Source organism: Mycteria americana, chromosome 1 (assembly GCF_035582795.1).
Source record: "Mycteria americana isolate JAX WOST 10 ecotype Jacksonville Zoo and Gardens chromosome 1, USCA_MyAme_1.0, whole genome shotgun sequence".
Classification (NCBI taxonomy): Eukaryota; Metazoa; Chordata; class Aves; order Ciconiiformes; family Ciconiidae; genus Mycteria; species Mycteria americana.
In genome coordinates, this window is record NC_134365.1 from 56,857,169 (window position 1) to 56,875,279 (window position 18,111).

The 18,111-nt window shown below is 38.7% G+C and overlaps 1 protein-coding gene across 2 annotated transcripts in view; it reads right to left on the reverse strand.

Annotated features, from left to right (window-relative positions):
- The window catches only part of EP300 (EP300 lysine acetyltransferase), a 65,318-nt gene that overhangs the window by 40,737 nt on the left and 6,470 nt on the right, over positions 1 to 18,111 (reverse strand). For both annotated transcript variants that reach the window (XM_075499946.1, XM_075499955.1), the window contains exon 2: positions 8,189 to 8,847. In XM_075499946.1, coding sequence (XP_075356061.1) covers positions 8,189 to 8,847 — 659 coding nt within the window. The remainder of the gene's footprint in view (positions 1 to 8,188; positions 8,848 to 18,111) is intronic.

An 18,111-nucleotide genomic window follows, 5' to 3' on the forward strand; every position in this document is an offset into this window, starting at 1 on the left:
ATTTGTTGCCATAGAATGCCCCAGAATCTAAAGAACAGTCAGGATCAATCTTGCTAATAAAATTGTTTGTCCTCTGACATTTTTTTTTCCATTCCTTGCATTCCCATCTATTTTTTCATGGGAAATTTGGCCTTCCAAGACCAAAACAACTAGCCGTAGAGGACCAGAAAAACTGGAGATCTTTGTTAAGATTACCAAGCTCTCACCATTACTCCAGACAGGATCCTAGAAGAGCCACAACTCATAATAATAAAGGCACAAAAATACTTTAAGGAGCTGTATTGTTTCAACTCACATTAGCATTTGACTAGACAATGGTCAGTCTCTTTGATGCTTTTTGGTTCAAGTCTAGGCATCTTCCTGCATCCAAAAAAGTGCATACAAGTGCCTATGGTAGGTTTGTTTCCAATCACTCCCACATTTATTCTCAAAGCATCCTTCCCTAGTAGAAACACCTTGCTTCTGCTCCTTACCAAGCTTCTCCAACCTGCACAGAGAAGTAGCCTACATGGCCAGAGACTACCTGCAATTAGTCACACACTTTCCTTTTTCAAGTTGTAACATCTGCCAATCCATTATAATGGCCTTCAGTTTGCTTTTACAAAATAAAGCAGGATCAAACCCAAGCCACAGGAAAAGGAGCACAAAACTCACTAAAGAACCTGCCACTTCAGACATCTGATATGTACAAGCGAATTCCCTTGAGGACAGCCTCCCCCTCCACACACAAGCAATAACCATAATCACACAGCAGTAATTCATTAGAGAGCAAAGAAACAAATCTCTACACATGGAAGATAAACAAACTATGCAATGATCAGGCAGAACTAAAGCAGCTTCCTTTCCTCTGTCGTCTTTGGCACCACCCCTCCTGTGTCTTGACTGCGATGAATACACATATGGTGACCAATGAGGCAGCTGCTGCCAAAACCAGAACAGGTAAGGCTCAAACCCTTCCTGCCTCTGCCTCAGAAGACTAATAAGATCTTATGTGCAACTGAGCAGAAAGGAACAGAGAAGAAAAACGTAAGGATTCAGCAAACGCATTTTCAGGATTCTTCCCCATCATCACTGCTGCCTCAAATTGACCAACAGGTTCAAGACTTAGTGAAGGACTGACAGTGGGAATTATTTCCTTAAGAAAACAAAATATGGTTTCCTGTAAGATAGCCTGATCCCTTTGGCTCCAGAAAGGATTTTGAAAGCAGCTACGTCCCCCAAAATAGAAATTTCTAAGCTAAGTTTTCAAGTTCATTAACAATCATAGCTGCCAAAGTTAGCTGACACCTGAGAGTACACTAAAGCACAGACTATGTTGGCCATCACTAACACTGCCCCCACATGACTTCTGCAACTTACACTGCTAACAGCCTTAAAAGAGACCTAACCAAACAATTCAGAATTGAAGGCTGAAGGCACATTTTCACACCCTGGTGTCACAGGGAGAAATCAAGATGCCCAACTCAGACAACTGGGGACTTCACACATTGACACCAAAAGATTCAGAATAACTAAGCCAGCTCTGTCCTGGCTGCTGGGGGAGAAACCCAAACCTAGACTTAAAAAAGCACCTTTGCTATGTCACCCAAAATGGAAGCTTTCTGATGAAACTCAGGGATGAGGTTTAACCAGGCCAGTCAACCTTTGTATCTGCAACACAGCTGGACACAAACTCTATGAGAAGCATCTGGCTTTTTCAAATGTACTAATCAAGTTGGCCCAGCACAAAGATCTCTGATGTTTTTTTCAAGCATGCGCCTTGGCACTGTTTTGGGTGCAAAACCAACCCCCTCAAACAAGGCTGTCTCCATGGCAGAAATGCAGGGCTCCCCTCTCCCTAGGGCTGAGAACCATTATTCACCTCACTGAGGGGAATCCCTTCATGCTGCTGTGCCCAGGGACCTGGCAGCAGCAGACTACATACCCAGCTCAGCCCAGCTGCTCCCGACAGGGGTAATCCTCAGTTCCCCATCTCAGCCTACAAGAGAGGCAAAGACCAGAGAAGCAACAGGCCAGGCTGAAGGGCAAGCATGCCCAACTGACCCAGAAAGCCACACACTCAAGCAACACCTAACAAGGATGCTAAAAAACAAATGCCACAAGGTCTCCTGGAACAAATCAGCAGCCATCACTTGGTCCAAGTGAGACTGACACCTCCAGATCCACAGCTGAACCTCACAGCAATGCCCCCCGGCCCTGCTGTCACAGACCCACTAACCTGACACCAACAACCTGCATGCAACTCTAGACTGAGTCAAGAGAAGGGTCATTTGGGAGATTCTTCACCTGACACAAGGTGGCCTTGTGACCCTGGCACAAGAAGCAGGAGCATGCTCATGTCATTTGCTGTGATATGTTGAGAAACATGAATAAAAGAAAACATCAAACAGGAAGAAATGGATGACCTCATGACTACAGAAGGAAGATAAAAATAATCCTGTAGAATTTTATCAATAGGAAACAACCAAAAAGACTGACATATAGTTCATCATCATATTAATGATCTATTAGGATTGAGGGGTAGATAAACAACCGAGCGCAGAAGAACCAGCCAAAGAAAGGTGGTGTTAGCACCACTGCATGAGACTAGTACAAGGCTTCATCTGCAATACCATGCAAAAACATACATGGCTGAATCATAGCTACAAGCCAGCAAGCGCAACCTCTACTCACTCCTTCCTGGCCACCACCACCTTCCACTGCTCTTCCCATTTCTCTTCTTATTCATCCCATCTGTTGTTTTTCTTCCTCTCCTCACAGTCTCAACTTACTTTCATCACATACGCAAGGACTTGCACACAAGGAAGAGCAGACAGAAATTCACATCACGGTAAAGAGAGGAGGAGGAGGAGGAAACAAGGAAAACAGCAAAAGATGATGGTGCATGGCTAACAGATGGCAAAGGTAATCTCAAATGGTTATACCTTCTACATACACAGTAGAAAAAACTTGACTTTCCTGCTTGCAATGGAAGCAGGGGCTGTCATTACCAGAATGGTGGAAGATGTGCACTTCTTACCATGTAAAGAGCATGGATGACAAGTTCAGGAAACATCCTAGTTGACAAGCATGAGCAGCATCAGATAGGGCCATTCAGACACTCCCCCCATTTGAGAAGAGCAACTACAAGAGTGGAAGAAATTCCCTGAAGTTTTGTTCTAATGCCATGAAACACATGCATCTTCCATTTGGAAGAAGGTCAAGTAACTAACTCTGCTTCTAGTTTTACTGTTGATACCACGGAGTACAAATTGAGGAGGAATACCTGTTACAGCTGTGCGCATAGGCATTACAATATTCTACTGTTTCTCTATAAAAACAACTGCTTCACTGACAGTTTAATATTTGAAAGACAACTAGATACCAGCAATAGTATTGAACAATGACCCGTTTTAAGATTTACAAAGATAAATGCAAGCATGGAGAAGTGAAGAAATACAATTAAGTTTTAGTAACATTCTTCCAAATAATCCAACATTTGCAGTATCAACTATGTATCTCTTATCAGGGTAACTGCAGTGCATGCACTAGTTTAAGACCATACTGATGGTATCGAGTATCTTTCCATATCTACATGTTCACAAGTGGAAGTTAATTAACTTTCCTGAAACTGGAAAATTAGTTTTATTAAATTCCAGCTGGCTCTTTAAAAACAAGAATTTATAATTTATAAGTTGTACATTGTTTTCTAGTGCCATTCTACTACTGGTAGAGCATTACTGAACCCAGACATAATCAACTTAACAACAAAATTTTGCCAGTGGTATCTGCTGCATTCCTTCCAAGGACTATTATCGATCATTATTCTTTGCACTTGACTACATTATGTTTTAAGATACCTATTGCAAGACACTAGCATTATTTCACTGCCATCTATGCAAGACACTCCCCTATCCACCCCAGAAACTTAAGATGAATTTTTACTGCTCCACTTCTCCCTCAAACACACATGTTCCTCCCTTACACTGGGATAAAGTAAGAAATTATCTGTTTTTTCACCTTGGTTCACCAAAGAAGAAAAAGGACCAGAACACGCAATTACTCTCTTAACAGATTAGTACTTGATCATATGGTACACTTGGTACCAGAGTCTAAACAGTATGGATACATTTACCTGTTGAATCAAGCAGCTATTGAAAATAATAAGGCAATCAAGAACACTGACCTTCTACATAAAATGTGACACTGAACATGCTAACACTAAGGAACATAAGATGCTTTTATTTTCTTTATCTAATTTTACAATTTGAGGGTGACATCATCTTCAATCTCTCTGCAACTTTGAACAGGACTATTATTTTGATATTTCTTGTTTTACTTAGAGGAAGTTATAGAGATTCTGAAGAACTACATTTGTCTTTGTAAAATATTGCCATCAATTCTTCTTAACAGAGGTTAAACTGATAAAAACCAAGTGTATCCATTACAATAGGAGAGAAGCCTGTATATACTCAAACAGTAAGCCAAGTGACTAATGGAACTCTAAACATTACAAGTAATTTCACATGCAAGTGAAATACTCACATAGCAGAGGTAGCAGTGATGCCCTTACTAATCTGAACTGCCTTCATGTCCATTTCATTACTTGAGTAACAGAACATTTCTTGAATCAGTGGGAGATGAAATCTAAATGACCTGAAGGCCAGGTGAACTTAGTCACTTTGTGATAGAGCACTGCTGTCACAGAAATACACACACCAACTTATACACAAAATACTCTCCCCTCCTCTAATAAGAGGCTGCACAGTAAGACCATAACTGGGCACTCTCGACAGAACCCAGTGGAACAAACTGAAGGTTTGAACCAGATGTAACTCCAAATGAAGAATGGTTCAAAACAAGTTAAGAACAAATTCATGTTTCCTATTATAGAGCTTGAATTTGCTATCTGCATACTTTTAGCTTAATCAAAGCTGTAAAATTATCTAGTGAAACAAAAAGCCCAAAAAATGCTTCAACACTGAAAGAACCAAAGCAATACAAACAATTTCCAAAACTCAATTTTAAGAGCAATAGGCACATCTGTCATCCTCCTAACTTGCACACAGGCAAGCACATAGAAAAGAAAAAGCTATTCAAGAAAGCAAAACTTGTTACAATTCCTTTCCCCTCCAAACTTCTAACAGTTCCTTCCTTTCAGGCTAGATTTTCACAAGCACTTTTAAGCTGGTACTGTCACCAAAGCAGGATCCACACCCTCCTCTCAACTCCTTTAATATGTCCCCTCCCTAGTATCAGCACTAGCTTTTCAACTGATCAGTATAAATCGGATCAGAAAAACAATTAAAATTAAAACTTTTTTTTTAAAATGACCATGTGAGTTTCAAGCCTGGATTAGTTCCTCAACACAGTCTGTCATGCAACTGGCACAGAGATGGCATGCAGACAGAATTGCTTCTTTGTATGTCAGTGACTGCTTACATCATACATAAAACTACAGCATTAGGCCACAAGATGTAAGCAGCAGATTATGACAGTACAAGTTTATGTATACCAGGTGACCCCAAATCAATCATTTACATTGACATTTGGGATTTGAGTCCTAAAAAGTAACACACACAACTAGAAAAGTTGGGAAGTACTTGGCTAATGCGTAAAGCAAGTGTTCCACACTGTTGCTAGCCAATGTTTTGGGAGAAGAAGAAAACAATTCAGTAACTCCACAGGACAACAGAAGAAAGCAGAAATGTAACCAATTATGCTTTCCAAATTGACTAGCCACTTGGAGCTCATCTTTACTGTAGAAGAGCATAACATCTTCCCTCCCAATTAGTTAACATCACTGGAAACCTAAGCTATTCCTCCGTACAAACCACTGCAGACAACACACCTGTTTTACTGAGAGGAAACTCAGAGGCAACCCTCCCATCACCTAAAGGAGGGGACTTCGGCAAGCTAACACGATGAAGTTGAACACAACCAAAGCGTCTGGTCTATTTTTTTCTCCTACTGAAGAACAGATTCTGGATAATGAACATTTTTTGCAGCAATGAAGGAAACCTACAGACATTATTACACAAACTCCCACATTAACAGCAACACAGTACTAAATTTACCAATTTAAAAAAATTGCTTTTAAAAACAACTGCTTAGGGTCCTCTGTTTTCATCTACTTTTTGAAGATTTGTAGGTGGGAAAAACAAAAGCAGATGGGTGGAGATAAAATGGTCAGACATAACTGTTGTCAGATTTTGCTAACTCCACTGCATGAAGTGAAACACAGGCTTCCTGCCAACAACCAAACCAACTGAAGACATTCTGGAATTTCAGCCTCCATTTCAGACTGTTCTTTCTCATCCGGCAGTTTCAACTCCTTTACGAGGGCTATACCCACTACACTTACACTAAAAGTCTCAAGGGGTATTTTTATCAGCAATTAAAGAACTCTAAGTATTTTTAACCAGTCTGGGACTATGAACTAAAAACCAGAAGTTATCATGTATTTAGTCTGAATATTCCCAAAAGCACAAAATGTTCTTACTTTAGATGTACAGCCCATTTCGGAATTTAAGCAAATGAGGAAGACAATTTAATTTTGGACTGCATCAGCCTAAAGTTTGATTTTGTGTCCTTTACTTCTCCTAGATAAATGAGTTTATTATAGTTCATAACCCTACTTCAGCTCTGCTAAGTAAGGATTAAAAAGTTGCATTTCACTCAAATACACAATACGTCAATTTTTTACCTCTGAACACAGCTTTCTGAAGATCAAAGTTTTTGTTGTCGTTTTTCCTTTTTTTTTTTTACAGACAAGGAGTAATGAATGAGACATTATATAATTCCAATACAAGAATACTTCTAAGCAGTTACATATTTCTTTCCACTGTAAACTGCATACCAGCTTTCTACTGTAGCGATCATGCTTTGCAACAGCTTTCCTATCAGGCAAAAATATCTGAAATGACCAGACCACAAAATCGACTCTCAGAGAGAGAGACCAGAACCATTGTTAGCAGCACACTGAGCTTAAGCAAGCAGCTAAGATCAAAGAACTTCAAAATTAATAACGTTCACAAGACACTAAAATAATTTTACTTAATGCACTAAAGCATAGCAAAACCATTAATATAGAGCATAATTTTCATTTATGTTTCAAATACATTTATAGACTATGTTACTTATCATGCCAGGCCCTCCAAATGGATTGACTTTAGGCACTCCAAGATGGATCTAAGCAGGTATTGCAAAACACCTTAGACAATCTTTCTCCTCACTAGCCAAGAAACACAAAATATCCACTTAAAGTGAATGGAAATATTTAAGTATTTTCTAGGCTTTTGATCAAAACACTAAAAACTTGAGAATATACTCAACAGGCTCCCTATTCTAAAAAAGCTAATTGTGCGTGACAAAAATTTTAGACAACTCCTGGTAACTTAAACCATCAGGTCTTCTCTCATCTTTTCAGAGTGACCCACAACAACTTTCTTCCAAACTCCTAAATTACAAAAGCACATCTATTTCCCAGTCCAGTATAAAAAGGGTTTTTCCCCTAGCTTTCTGGTTTACTCTCCTATACACAAAACCTTTCTAAATTTTAAAACTGGAATTGGGTTGGATTAACAGTCATTAAGAACCCAACATTTGTCTTCAGGTGTTTACACAAGCATTCTTTCTCCACCAATAACTCAAATACGTGTTTCTTAACAAGGTCAATGTACATCTTAGCACATATAATGCATCAGTCCATTAAACCTGTATGTGCCTCTTCTCATCTGCTACAGCATAAACAAATCCTGATCTTGGACAACAAATACCCTCACTAAGTGTCACACAGAAAAAAAGCACATCATCATCTAGAAGGCCCAGATGGATTTCCATCACACTCACAATACCACCATCACATTAGATAGGAAAATACCTTTGTGGACAAAGCATAAAACAGAATAAATACAATCAAGTTACTTTTCAGTGTTGTTGATAATCTATACTGCCACAAGATTTCTGAAAAAGGCTTTTAAATCTAGCAATAGTCTTGCTTGTTGTGCAAGACTCAATTTTCACCTCCTATGACTGCCACAAATTCCACTTTAGCAGCTTATAAACTATTTCCTACATGATCCAGGATGCTTAAAAAAAAAAAAAAAAAATCTTTTTCTATAGAACCCATACTGCAGAGGAATACAACTTACAAAACAAAGTCAACAAGAAGAAGGAAGGTAATAAAGTCAAGTTTAGTTTGTCTTACCTTGTTCATGGCTCCAGGCTGTGGCCCTCTCAGTCCAGCCTGACCTCCTATCTGTGGAGAGCCTTGCTGCAGTGTCTCAGCCAACAAGTTACCAGCACCACCCATTCCTGGGTTTGGGTACGGCATGTTAGGTCGCCCTCTGCCTGCTCCAATTGAACCATTCATGACTTGCCCCTGCATCATCCCCTGTCCATTGCCTGCTGCCAACATCCCAGGATTCATGCCAGCATTCATCCCTGTGTTCATTCCCATGCCAGGCTGATTAACTGCACTGTTTACTGTTGGCATCATTCCTGCTGTGGATTGGGCTGAAGGACCCTGGTTTGGTCCGCTTGCACCCATCGTCATATTGGGAGAAGTCAACCCAGCCTGTGCCATGGGGCTTTTCACCATGCTGTTTAACATTCCCATTCCAGGACTATTTTGCTGGGTTTGACTGGCCATGCCCTGGCCAGGGCCACCAACCCCCATATTGAGATTTGGGGAGCTACCAGCCCGTAAAAGTTCAGACAGCTGCTTGTGTTTAGAGGCAGCATCTTGTGCCAGGCCAAGGCTGGTCTGCAGCTGATTAATGTCACCACCATTGGTGAGTCCCAGTTCTGTGGAGCTGATCAGTTCATCTGGCAAGTCATGTTCCAGATCAAAGAGTGATCCAAAATCTGAAAAACAAAATAAATTTTACATGAGGTCAGAGTAACCAGTAGTGTCTTGAAGAAAAATCTTTTTCATTACTTCCTATTTTTTTTATTTCAAGTAACTAGCAAAACTTTACTTTCTATGTTCCAGCAAAATTCCTGTGTCATATCCAATTTGTCGTGATATAAGTATTTTCTAAACTTACAGAGTCTAAACTAGAGAAGACCATTCTACTTCACTCTCCTACAACGCTGCGTTGAAAGATCACTGGGTATCTCAGACTATGACCTCTGAACTTAAAAATTTGACAAGGAAGTAAAGAAAAAAAACTGTATTAAAAAAATCCCACAGAGTTAGTCAATGGACTTAGACTACTAAAAGGTTGATGGGAAAGCACAGTCTTTAATTTTTAACTTTCACTGAACTACGTCTGTTCCAAAAGTGACAGAACTAACATAGTAATACAGTTTCCAAAAAAAAGTTTACTATTTATAAAATAATAGAGGTTTGGTTGTGGGGTTTTTTTTGTTTGGTTGTTTTTTTGTTGTTGGGTGGGTTTGGGGGTTTTTTGTTGTTGTTGTTGGTTTTTGGGTTTTTTTTAAATCTTCCACATCCAGTCATTCCCAGCACAGAATTGCAAAATTCCATTGAACTTCACTGGACAGCCAGTATCCTCCCATAACGAACACTGTCAGAAGACAATCAAAGTAACCCTCCTGGCCACAAAGCTATGAAAAAACACTAGGATGAAAAATCAAATTCACATCTCAAAGGCCTGTGCAAAGCAATCCCCAAGATAACCAAGTAGAGAAAGTTTACTATTTGGGATATATAGATACAAGAATATTACACAGTACCCAGAATCAATTTGCTCAAGAAAACAAGAAGTTCTTAAGTCTGCAGAAGCAGCATGCACCTTGATCTGTATATTTAATCTATGGTAGTTAAAAATAACCTAGAAAGTTTATGGCTAAAAAATGATCCACTGTGTGATGTAGCTATGCACAACTAGGCTGTAAAGCTTAATATTTGGAATCTGAGAATACCTAGTAAAGGAGGGGTTTTTTTAATGTTAACCACTGGAACACTTCAGCACCACTTCTGCCAGAAAGGTCATTTTATGGATGCTCTGTAGGAGGTATTGCACTACATTTTCAAAAACTTCAGATCTAGACAATAACCTAAAATACTACTCATTATCTCAGCAACTGCATTTAAAAGGAAATGTGAATTACACTGAATTTGAGAGAGGCTGGCAAGATGACTTGGTCCAAATACTAATGGAAAAAGACTACAGTTAACCAGCATGTAAGTCAGAAAAGCTCATCAGCATTAGAAATCTGTTCAAAATGTTTCACACGATACCATACCCAAACTGCCAAACTCCAGTACTAACAGAGCTTCTACAACTTCACAACTGTTATCACAAGGAAGATCATGACTTAAGAATTCTGAAAATACGGTATGAGGTTGGCAAGAATGCAGGTATACCACAACAGAGGATTTTTTATAACTCTATTTATATATTCTTCATTACTGCAAAGCACCAGAGACAGAATGAAAATTTCCACTGAAGAACTATGTTTTAAACTATTAAAATCAGTTAGCCCATTCTTCATTAACGTAAATCTCATGCTAAAAGTTATGCTTTGCAACACATACTAAGGACTGATCTTTCATTTGCATCACTGGTATTCTTCAGCATGACTGGTATTTTTGAAGATTCAGAAGTGAAGGAAAAATCATAATAATAAAGCTTTGTCCAAGCTCTCCTCCATTTAAAATAATGAGTTCAGAGTTTTGTGTCAGTGGACTTATCTCAAAACACACTCCCTCCCCCCAAAAAACCTAACTTACAATGCTCAGTGGTTAGCTTAAGAATTAAATATTCACGAACATAGGAAGAGTTACAGTGGAAGAGACTCTTGAATTAGAGGGAAGATCAAGGAAATGGACAAAGCAATCCAAAAAATACATCACAGTTTAAAACAACTTCAACAGGCATCTTAAGATGCCTGTTAGGACACCTTTAGCAGGCAAATGTTGAAGCACTACATCCAGAAAACACTCTGGCTAATAACTGGGCAAACAGGCTGTGAGTGAGGAAGTAGTAAAAAATGTGATCAGTAATTCACAAGTTAGCCTGCTGTCCAGAAAAAAAAAATTCTCTTTAATGACGAACAAACAAAACTGAAAACGAAAGTTAAGCGTCTGGGAAGAACGTGAGCCAGCACAAACCCTGTACCTACAACATAACCATAATGGCAGCACACAGTAACCTCCCATCTGGAAACTGGGAAATAGCTGTTGAGGCAAAGATGCTTATACAGCTCAAAGGCCAGTTTTGTGCCTGATTGTAGCTGGGGAAAAAACTTCTGCTCTTGAATAGACACAGCTTCCAGGACACGATGAGTCCCAAAACAAAAATCTCCACTTCACCTTTCCTGAGATCAGACCACTGTATATTAAGCCTTTCACAAAACCACCTGGAAAGTGATCAGTAAATGTCTAAGTATGAAGAACTAATTCATTTTTCAAACCACCGCAGAATATTTTCTCAGAAAGACCCATTTAGATTATTTCAGATATAACACTGCAAAGGGGCAGTGCAATTCTTGTTTTGAGATACAAAGATTTGTTCATCTTTCTTCACAAGAAAATATTAATCTGCTTCTCTGAAGACCTCACTCTTTTTGAAATTCCCCCTCCTCATAAATGAGAAGATAATTCCAGCTTTAAGGCTTACTCGCTCATATCCAACTGGGGTATCCAGGTACAAGCTACCTGAGCTCCTTGGCCTGGTCATTCTGTGCCACCCACGAACAGGGAGAAAAATGTCATAAAAACTCAGTGCTTTTAATTCTTTTTATTAATGTCTCAAAACACAACAAATCAACAGCTACATTAATTAAAAAAAAAAAAAACAAACCAAAACCAAACAAAACACCACCAAAACTAAATGGTTGTGTGATAATCCCAATTGGATTAGTTCTTTACATCAAAAAGTGTAAACTGTTCTTTCCATATAAGACTAACTTGTCAGAATTTTTAATCCTAGAGAATACACAACAGGAGATTTATCATAAAAGAATACTATCAGCTACAAGCCAAAATCATAAGTAGTAAATACCAACAATGCAATATTCTGGTGTGTTTGCTCTTTTTATAAGTCTTTTCCAAAAACAAAACTTCAAAGTATTCTTCAGCCAGTAGATAAACAACAAAACTAGAAAAAACTTTCAATTGTCTGGTCAACTATCAAAATTACATTTTTAGTCAACTGCCAAGAGGCGGAAGTTTTCAGATACAGGACTGAAACAGTCTCAAAAGACCATAAAGATCAATAAGACTTTGTGTATATCTAGCAACAGTTGCAATCCATTTCACCAGTGTCTTTTAAATATAATACTTATGCTAAAGCACACTGTAGAGAGTTCTACCTACAACCAATCCAAAAACTGACAAGGCTGGGCCAGACAGCTCATAGACTACATGAAAATAATGGCACATACACTCACACAAGAGTCAAAGGCATAGCTTAAGACAATGGTCATAAATATCCAGATAACTGACTGACTTTACAGCACACTGAGTCCACTGCTAGCGTTGCAATCTGTTTCATTAAGGATACACATGAAGATTTCTTACTAACAAAATTAAGCTTGTGGGAAGGCACAAGAGGCAAGTTAGTCCTGCAAAGGTTTGTCTACCTGATTCATAATCCCTAGAGATCTTAGGGTATAGCCAGACACAGTATCTGGCCCAAGAGCCTAACAGACAGTATCTGGCCTAAGAGCTCAAAAACATCCAGTTATATGCAGGCAGTAAGTGGTAGAGCTACATCTTGATCTCAATAGAGTGGCACAGAGTGATTCCACATTATGTTATTTATGGTATTGCTAGTGTATCTCTTTCCATAGGTAACAAGAAGATATAGAACAGATTGCTACTGCCACCTAAGATTCAAAGGAAAGAGAAGGAAAGTACCTCCACAAAACAACATCTAAGTAGGTAATCAGAAAGTCTTAACCCAAGGTAGCCTCACCATGCAAAGGCATATAATAATTCCTTTTAGGAACTGTACCACTACTGAACACTTAAGCAAGTCTTTCTTTGTAGAGTCAAGAAACTGGCCAGACTTGCCCTGGCTACATCAGATCTGTAGTGACAAAGTTGGTCAGGAAAAGACAGTAGATGGAGCAGGTCCATTTCTTTCAATGGCAGTCCAGTTAGACTGGATTAAGTACTATGAACTGCACCCTAAACTGTGAGAAAGTAGCTTCAAAAAATCAGTGTGCTAACTTGTGTTGCATACTATGGATTATTTTCTTAGGTTTGGATCCTACTTCTAAAAAGTCTGCCTTTGACAGTGTCTGATCTGCAAGATGCAAGGGAACTGCCAGCCTGGGTTGGAAACCCACCTGGCACCAAAATGGACTTTAAACTAGTACAGATTCAGAGTGTGCAATCAAAATCTTTAAGTGAGTAAGACATCGGTGCCTCATCAAGTGATCAATTTTCAAACCAGTGATGCAACAGCTCTCAAAGCATGCAAGGCAAGGTAGAGATTTCTGACAATGCTTACAATGCAAGGAAAATATACCCATACTAACTACTTAGCAAAGAAATCCACATGTGGGTTCAAGTGGCACATGCTAGTTTCTTTTGCCTGCTTTCTAGCCTTCAGTCATTTTCTCATTTCTGGATTAAGACAACAGATGTCTATTCCCCTTTCAGAATAAAACAGGCATTTCTATCAATATGGAGATTATCTGGTTCTAGCAAATAGGCTGCAGTGAATAATACTAGCTTTCTAAGAACTTGCCCACATGCTACAAAATAGCAAGAATAGTAGTAGCTTTACTCTCACATGTACTGTACCCTCAGACTCAAGACATTCAAGCATTCAGTCTCAAAGAACAGTTGGTATATCTGAAGAAACAGCATCATGTGTGAACAGTGACACCTGAAGAACCCTGCATGCCAGGCATGTAAGACAACAACTTACTCCAGTGCTTACCTCGTTGCTGATCTTACAGAGGTAAGAGACTTCACAGTTCCTCTCCCTGCATCCTATTTATTGTATTATATTCTAAACACAGACATATCAAGTTAGAAAGCTGCTGAACAGTCACCTCTTTGCACAAATGTTTCTGGGCTCCAGAAACATATCAGTGGATCAAATTATATCACAGTCGTTAGGTTCACAATGAAACAAGTGGACAAGGCTTAATACAGTACACTGAATACAAAGCACGCATGTGACAGGGTTGACTGGAGCCACAGATGATGTTGGACTACACAGAAAGCATGACACCTTTGCTGCGCTTTCAGACAAAGCTGCCGTGGTCCCTATCTTCCCTGCGTGGCAACATGAAAGCTATCCAGGAACTGACCAGGGCCAAGATGTAACAGAGAAAGTGCCCAGAGGATACAACCAATATCCCAGAGAAACCACGCATTCAAGCTTGCAGCCAACCACCAGCGTGACAGGCCCTGAAATGTATTGTCTGAAATGCCCTTAAAGCACCAGAACTCAAAACATAAAAATAAAAAAGGCAGAACAAGATAAGGAGACACATTCTCACAAGATGATTCTCAGGTATGCATGAAAAATGCAAAAGCAAAGGTGAAGCACAAACATCAAACGAAGTGCTAATAAAGAAAGTCATCAATTCCCAAGGCCTCTGCAATGGCAGAAAATTAAGCTAAGACATGTTCAGACAATTTTATCAGGGGAAAAAACCCAAGTCTAAGAAAGAGGCAAAAACTCTAAGATTCCTACCAGGTGGGTGTGAGAGAATTTTGCTATACAGTATTTTGGAGATCAGATTTATTCTTACCATTAAAGCCCATTAAGGAGATGGCTTTTCATGTAGATCCTTTGTGAAGCCACAATTACCCAATGGTAACACAAACTCTGCCAAACCGTTTTTCCTACCATAAAATGTAGAGTTAATTTAAATCAATCTACTAATCTGATGCAAGACAAGTGAGCAAAAATTCAACATTAGCCTAAAATACTAAGGTCTAGATTCATCATTGCAACTACTGCTTCCAGAATCCTAGGACATCAGTTCCTATATAAACCTAATCATCACTCACCCCCAAAGTGGAAGTATGATGCAGAGGTCTTCACTATCACTTATGTAACAGCAACTGAGAATTCTTATTCTGTATTACACTATTTGGGTAACAAAGTCTTCAGCATTAGACTTCAATATTAATTCTGTGCCCTGCAAGACACTGGGGAAGCACTGCCTCCTTCCTTCCCTGCTAATCCAGAAATGACCTGAATTGCTCACCACATCAAGAAACTTGGTAATTTGAAGTAAGACTGCAAACAATACAAGCAGAAAACACATCTAAAAAGGACATACTCAAAACCCCTGAAAGACAACACACACAAAGGCACAAAGCATGTTAGCGTGTCATGGTAGCGCACAACTTCAGGCACAGATTTTTTTTAAAAACAACCAAATGTTTGTTGGTGAAAAAGTCCGATTCACCATCTAGAATGCACATGAATTCATTATTAGTTGTAACAACCAGGTATAAACATTTTACAAGTCTAAAAAAAAAAATCATTCTAAAGAAGCAACAACTTATTGCTCAACATCTACCAAAGACTATTTTAGGACCTCACTCATTTCATTTTTTTAAGCTATCCTAATCCTTATTCAAACACTGGTGTCAAAAAAAGTCTGAATTTTGCAAAGTCTCAATCATCTGCAAGTTTAAGTCTTACTTGTCCCAAACTAATATCAACAGAAATGCCAATTTTAACAGATTCTGGCTGATGCATGTTTTTTGCAACTTCAGAAGAAAATTGTATTTATAACAAGCTTTTCATTTTCATAATCATATTCAAAGTTCTTCAAAAATACAATTTTTAGAGACATACACAATACCAGGTGTTTATCACTGAAAGCCATAGTGAAAATTCAATGGTTATGATTCCGGAATATGGAATTGTAGCTGTTCTAGGGAAACAGAAGTGGTGTAATCATATGGAAAAGACTGGGTGCAAGAATCAAGATACAGTACATTTAATGTTTTAACATCACTTAAGGGGGAATTTCACAGACACTGTTGTTTGTGTACCTGCCTATTCATGCTTTTACCTAACAGTGCAAAGGTTCTAGTCATGCCATCACTGATGAGCCAAATAAGATGAATTTTTGAAATTTTAATTCCAAAATGCTAAAGTCACAGAGTTAATAATTTGCTTGTGAACATATTGCTATTTGCATTAATTTCATTGGGCTACCTTTAACTTTAGTGAAAAGTCTCTACGTTAGTATTCTTATTCCCAAGACTATCCTGTGTATGCCACTGAAATTCCCATAAGACCACCTTAAGTTACCTACTCTTGGTCTGTGGTATCATTAAATAGTAAGAATGGCACTTCAGTTGAGAGTCTGATAAATTGTGGACCACCACGCACACAAGTCTGGAAAGTTAGAGATGCCTTGCTGGTCTGCTATATTGGTGGGCAAAAAAAGGGTACGTGCAGATAGGAAGGGAACACTCATATGTGCACAAACACACTGAATCAGTTTCATTTTAGAAGTGATTACAAACCAGTTTCAAGAAAAGAGTAAAGTTCACTCCATTGGCAAGTTAATGACTTTTAAATGATGCAATCTGCATATACAATTGCCAAAAAATCAAGTCAGTTTTCTGAGTATTACTGACTTGAGTTCATTCAACATTACTCCCAAGTAAAGCCAAAACGTAATGCTGAATTTATGTACAAAACCCCCCCCCAAAAAACAGAAGTCAGCAGATCAGACGACTTTATCTTGAACCAGTAATTCCCTAGAGCTCCTGAAATTATATTCACGAATATGTAAAAGGGAGTTTAGCTCCAGCAGAATTTGTACTGAGCAAGCCATACACCAGCATTTTGTCAGAGTTTTATTTTTTATTAGAATTCTAAGAGAAAAAAAATGATAAACTATTTTAGTTCATTAACACAGTAAGAGTATGTTGTAAGAATGATTACCTATTCACTTGTATTTGGGAGTTCTACAAAGCAAGAAACAGTAAATCATGATTCTGCAAGCAAACAGATATGGTTCAAAACTCTACTTACATCTCTTATGGAGGTGCAAAAAAAAGGTGCAGTACAGAGGTGTTTTGCACCATCAAATGGAAAAAAGCAAAATCTTTCTCTGCCCCATCTCACATCCACCAATAACAGAAAATAACCTGCACTGTTTTGAAGGTCCTAACTTGCACTTTTTTGTGAAAATCCTAGTTTGGACCATAATTTCATCTCCTTGCTCTTCCTATAAACACACCTGACATTGCCAACTAAACTACAAGTTACTACGATTGGAGTCCACCAGAATTCAACACTCCTTTTTCTGATTTTCTTCAAAAAGTTTTGGAAGAAATGCATGCTTCAAGAAAAATATAGCACGTCCAGTTTTTAAGAGAATTTTAAATACATTCACATGCCATTCCATTTTAAGGAAACTTGTTGGTATTTAGGAAGAGAACGAAGTCATGTTGTCAGATTCGTCACTTAGGGCTCAGGGAGAGGATTTCTGTGAATTGCCCTAGTTCAAGTTCTACAAATTCAATGTAACCACGGATGTTTTGTCAGTGCACACATCCATATGCAGAGACAGATGTATTTTACTTCAGCCTGCTGCTACAGTTTAAGTAAAGACAGAAAAGCCAAATCCTGGGAGAGAGGTGTGCACTGTTTATCTGTCAGTGAAATCTATGCGGCAAAATTACTCCGTTTGTCAAATAATAAATCTAAATTACTTTTGGCCAAGCCCTCTCAGAGGGGGCACTAGTTAGGGTGATGAGAAAGGTTAAAGTAGTCTCATTACATTGTTGGAACAAGCACTGAAAGGCTGCTCCTGCTTTAGCAGCTAAGCAAGACACTGAAGTGACACATTGGAGATAATCAAGCAGCCTACAGAGAAGATGCAAGAAATACATACTAAATCATACAAAATTAATATCTAATAATAAAGTAATTTTCTCCAAGTTGTAAAGGTACAAGAAACCAGAATTTCTACAGTAGAAGTTCAGCGTTTATCCCCAGTACATAATGAAACCCACACCCCCTAAAAATGTACGCTAAACCTTAGTCTGCTAGACCCTTCCCAGATAAACGTTGGTTTTCTGCAAATACAGAACTGACCAATAACCTGAACTAGGGACCCTCTAGACTAAATCCAAACCCTGCTCTAGGACTGTGTGGGACAAGATGCGAAAGTTAGTACTTTTTTTTAATCTAGTCTTTAAATGCCCAAGTTCAGCAA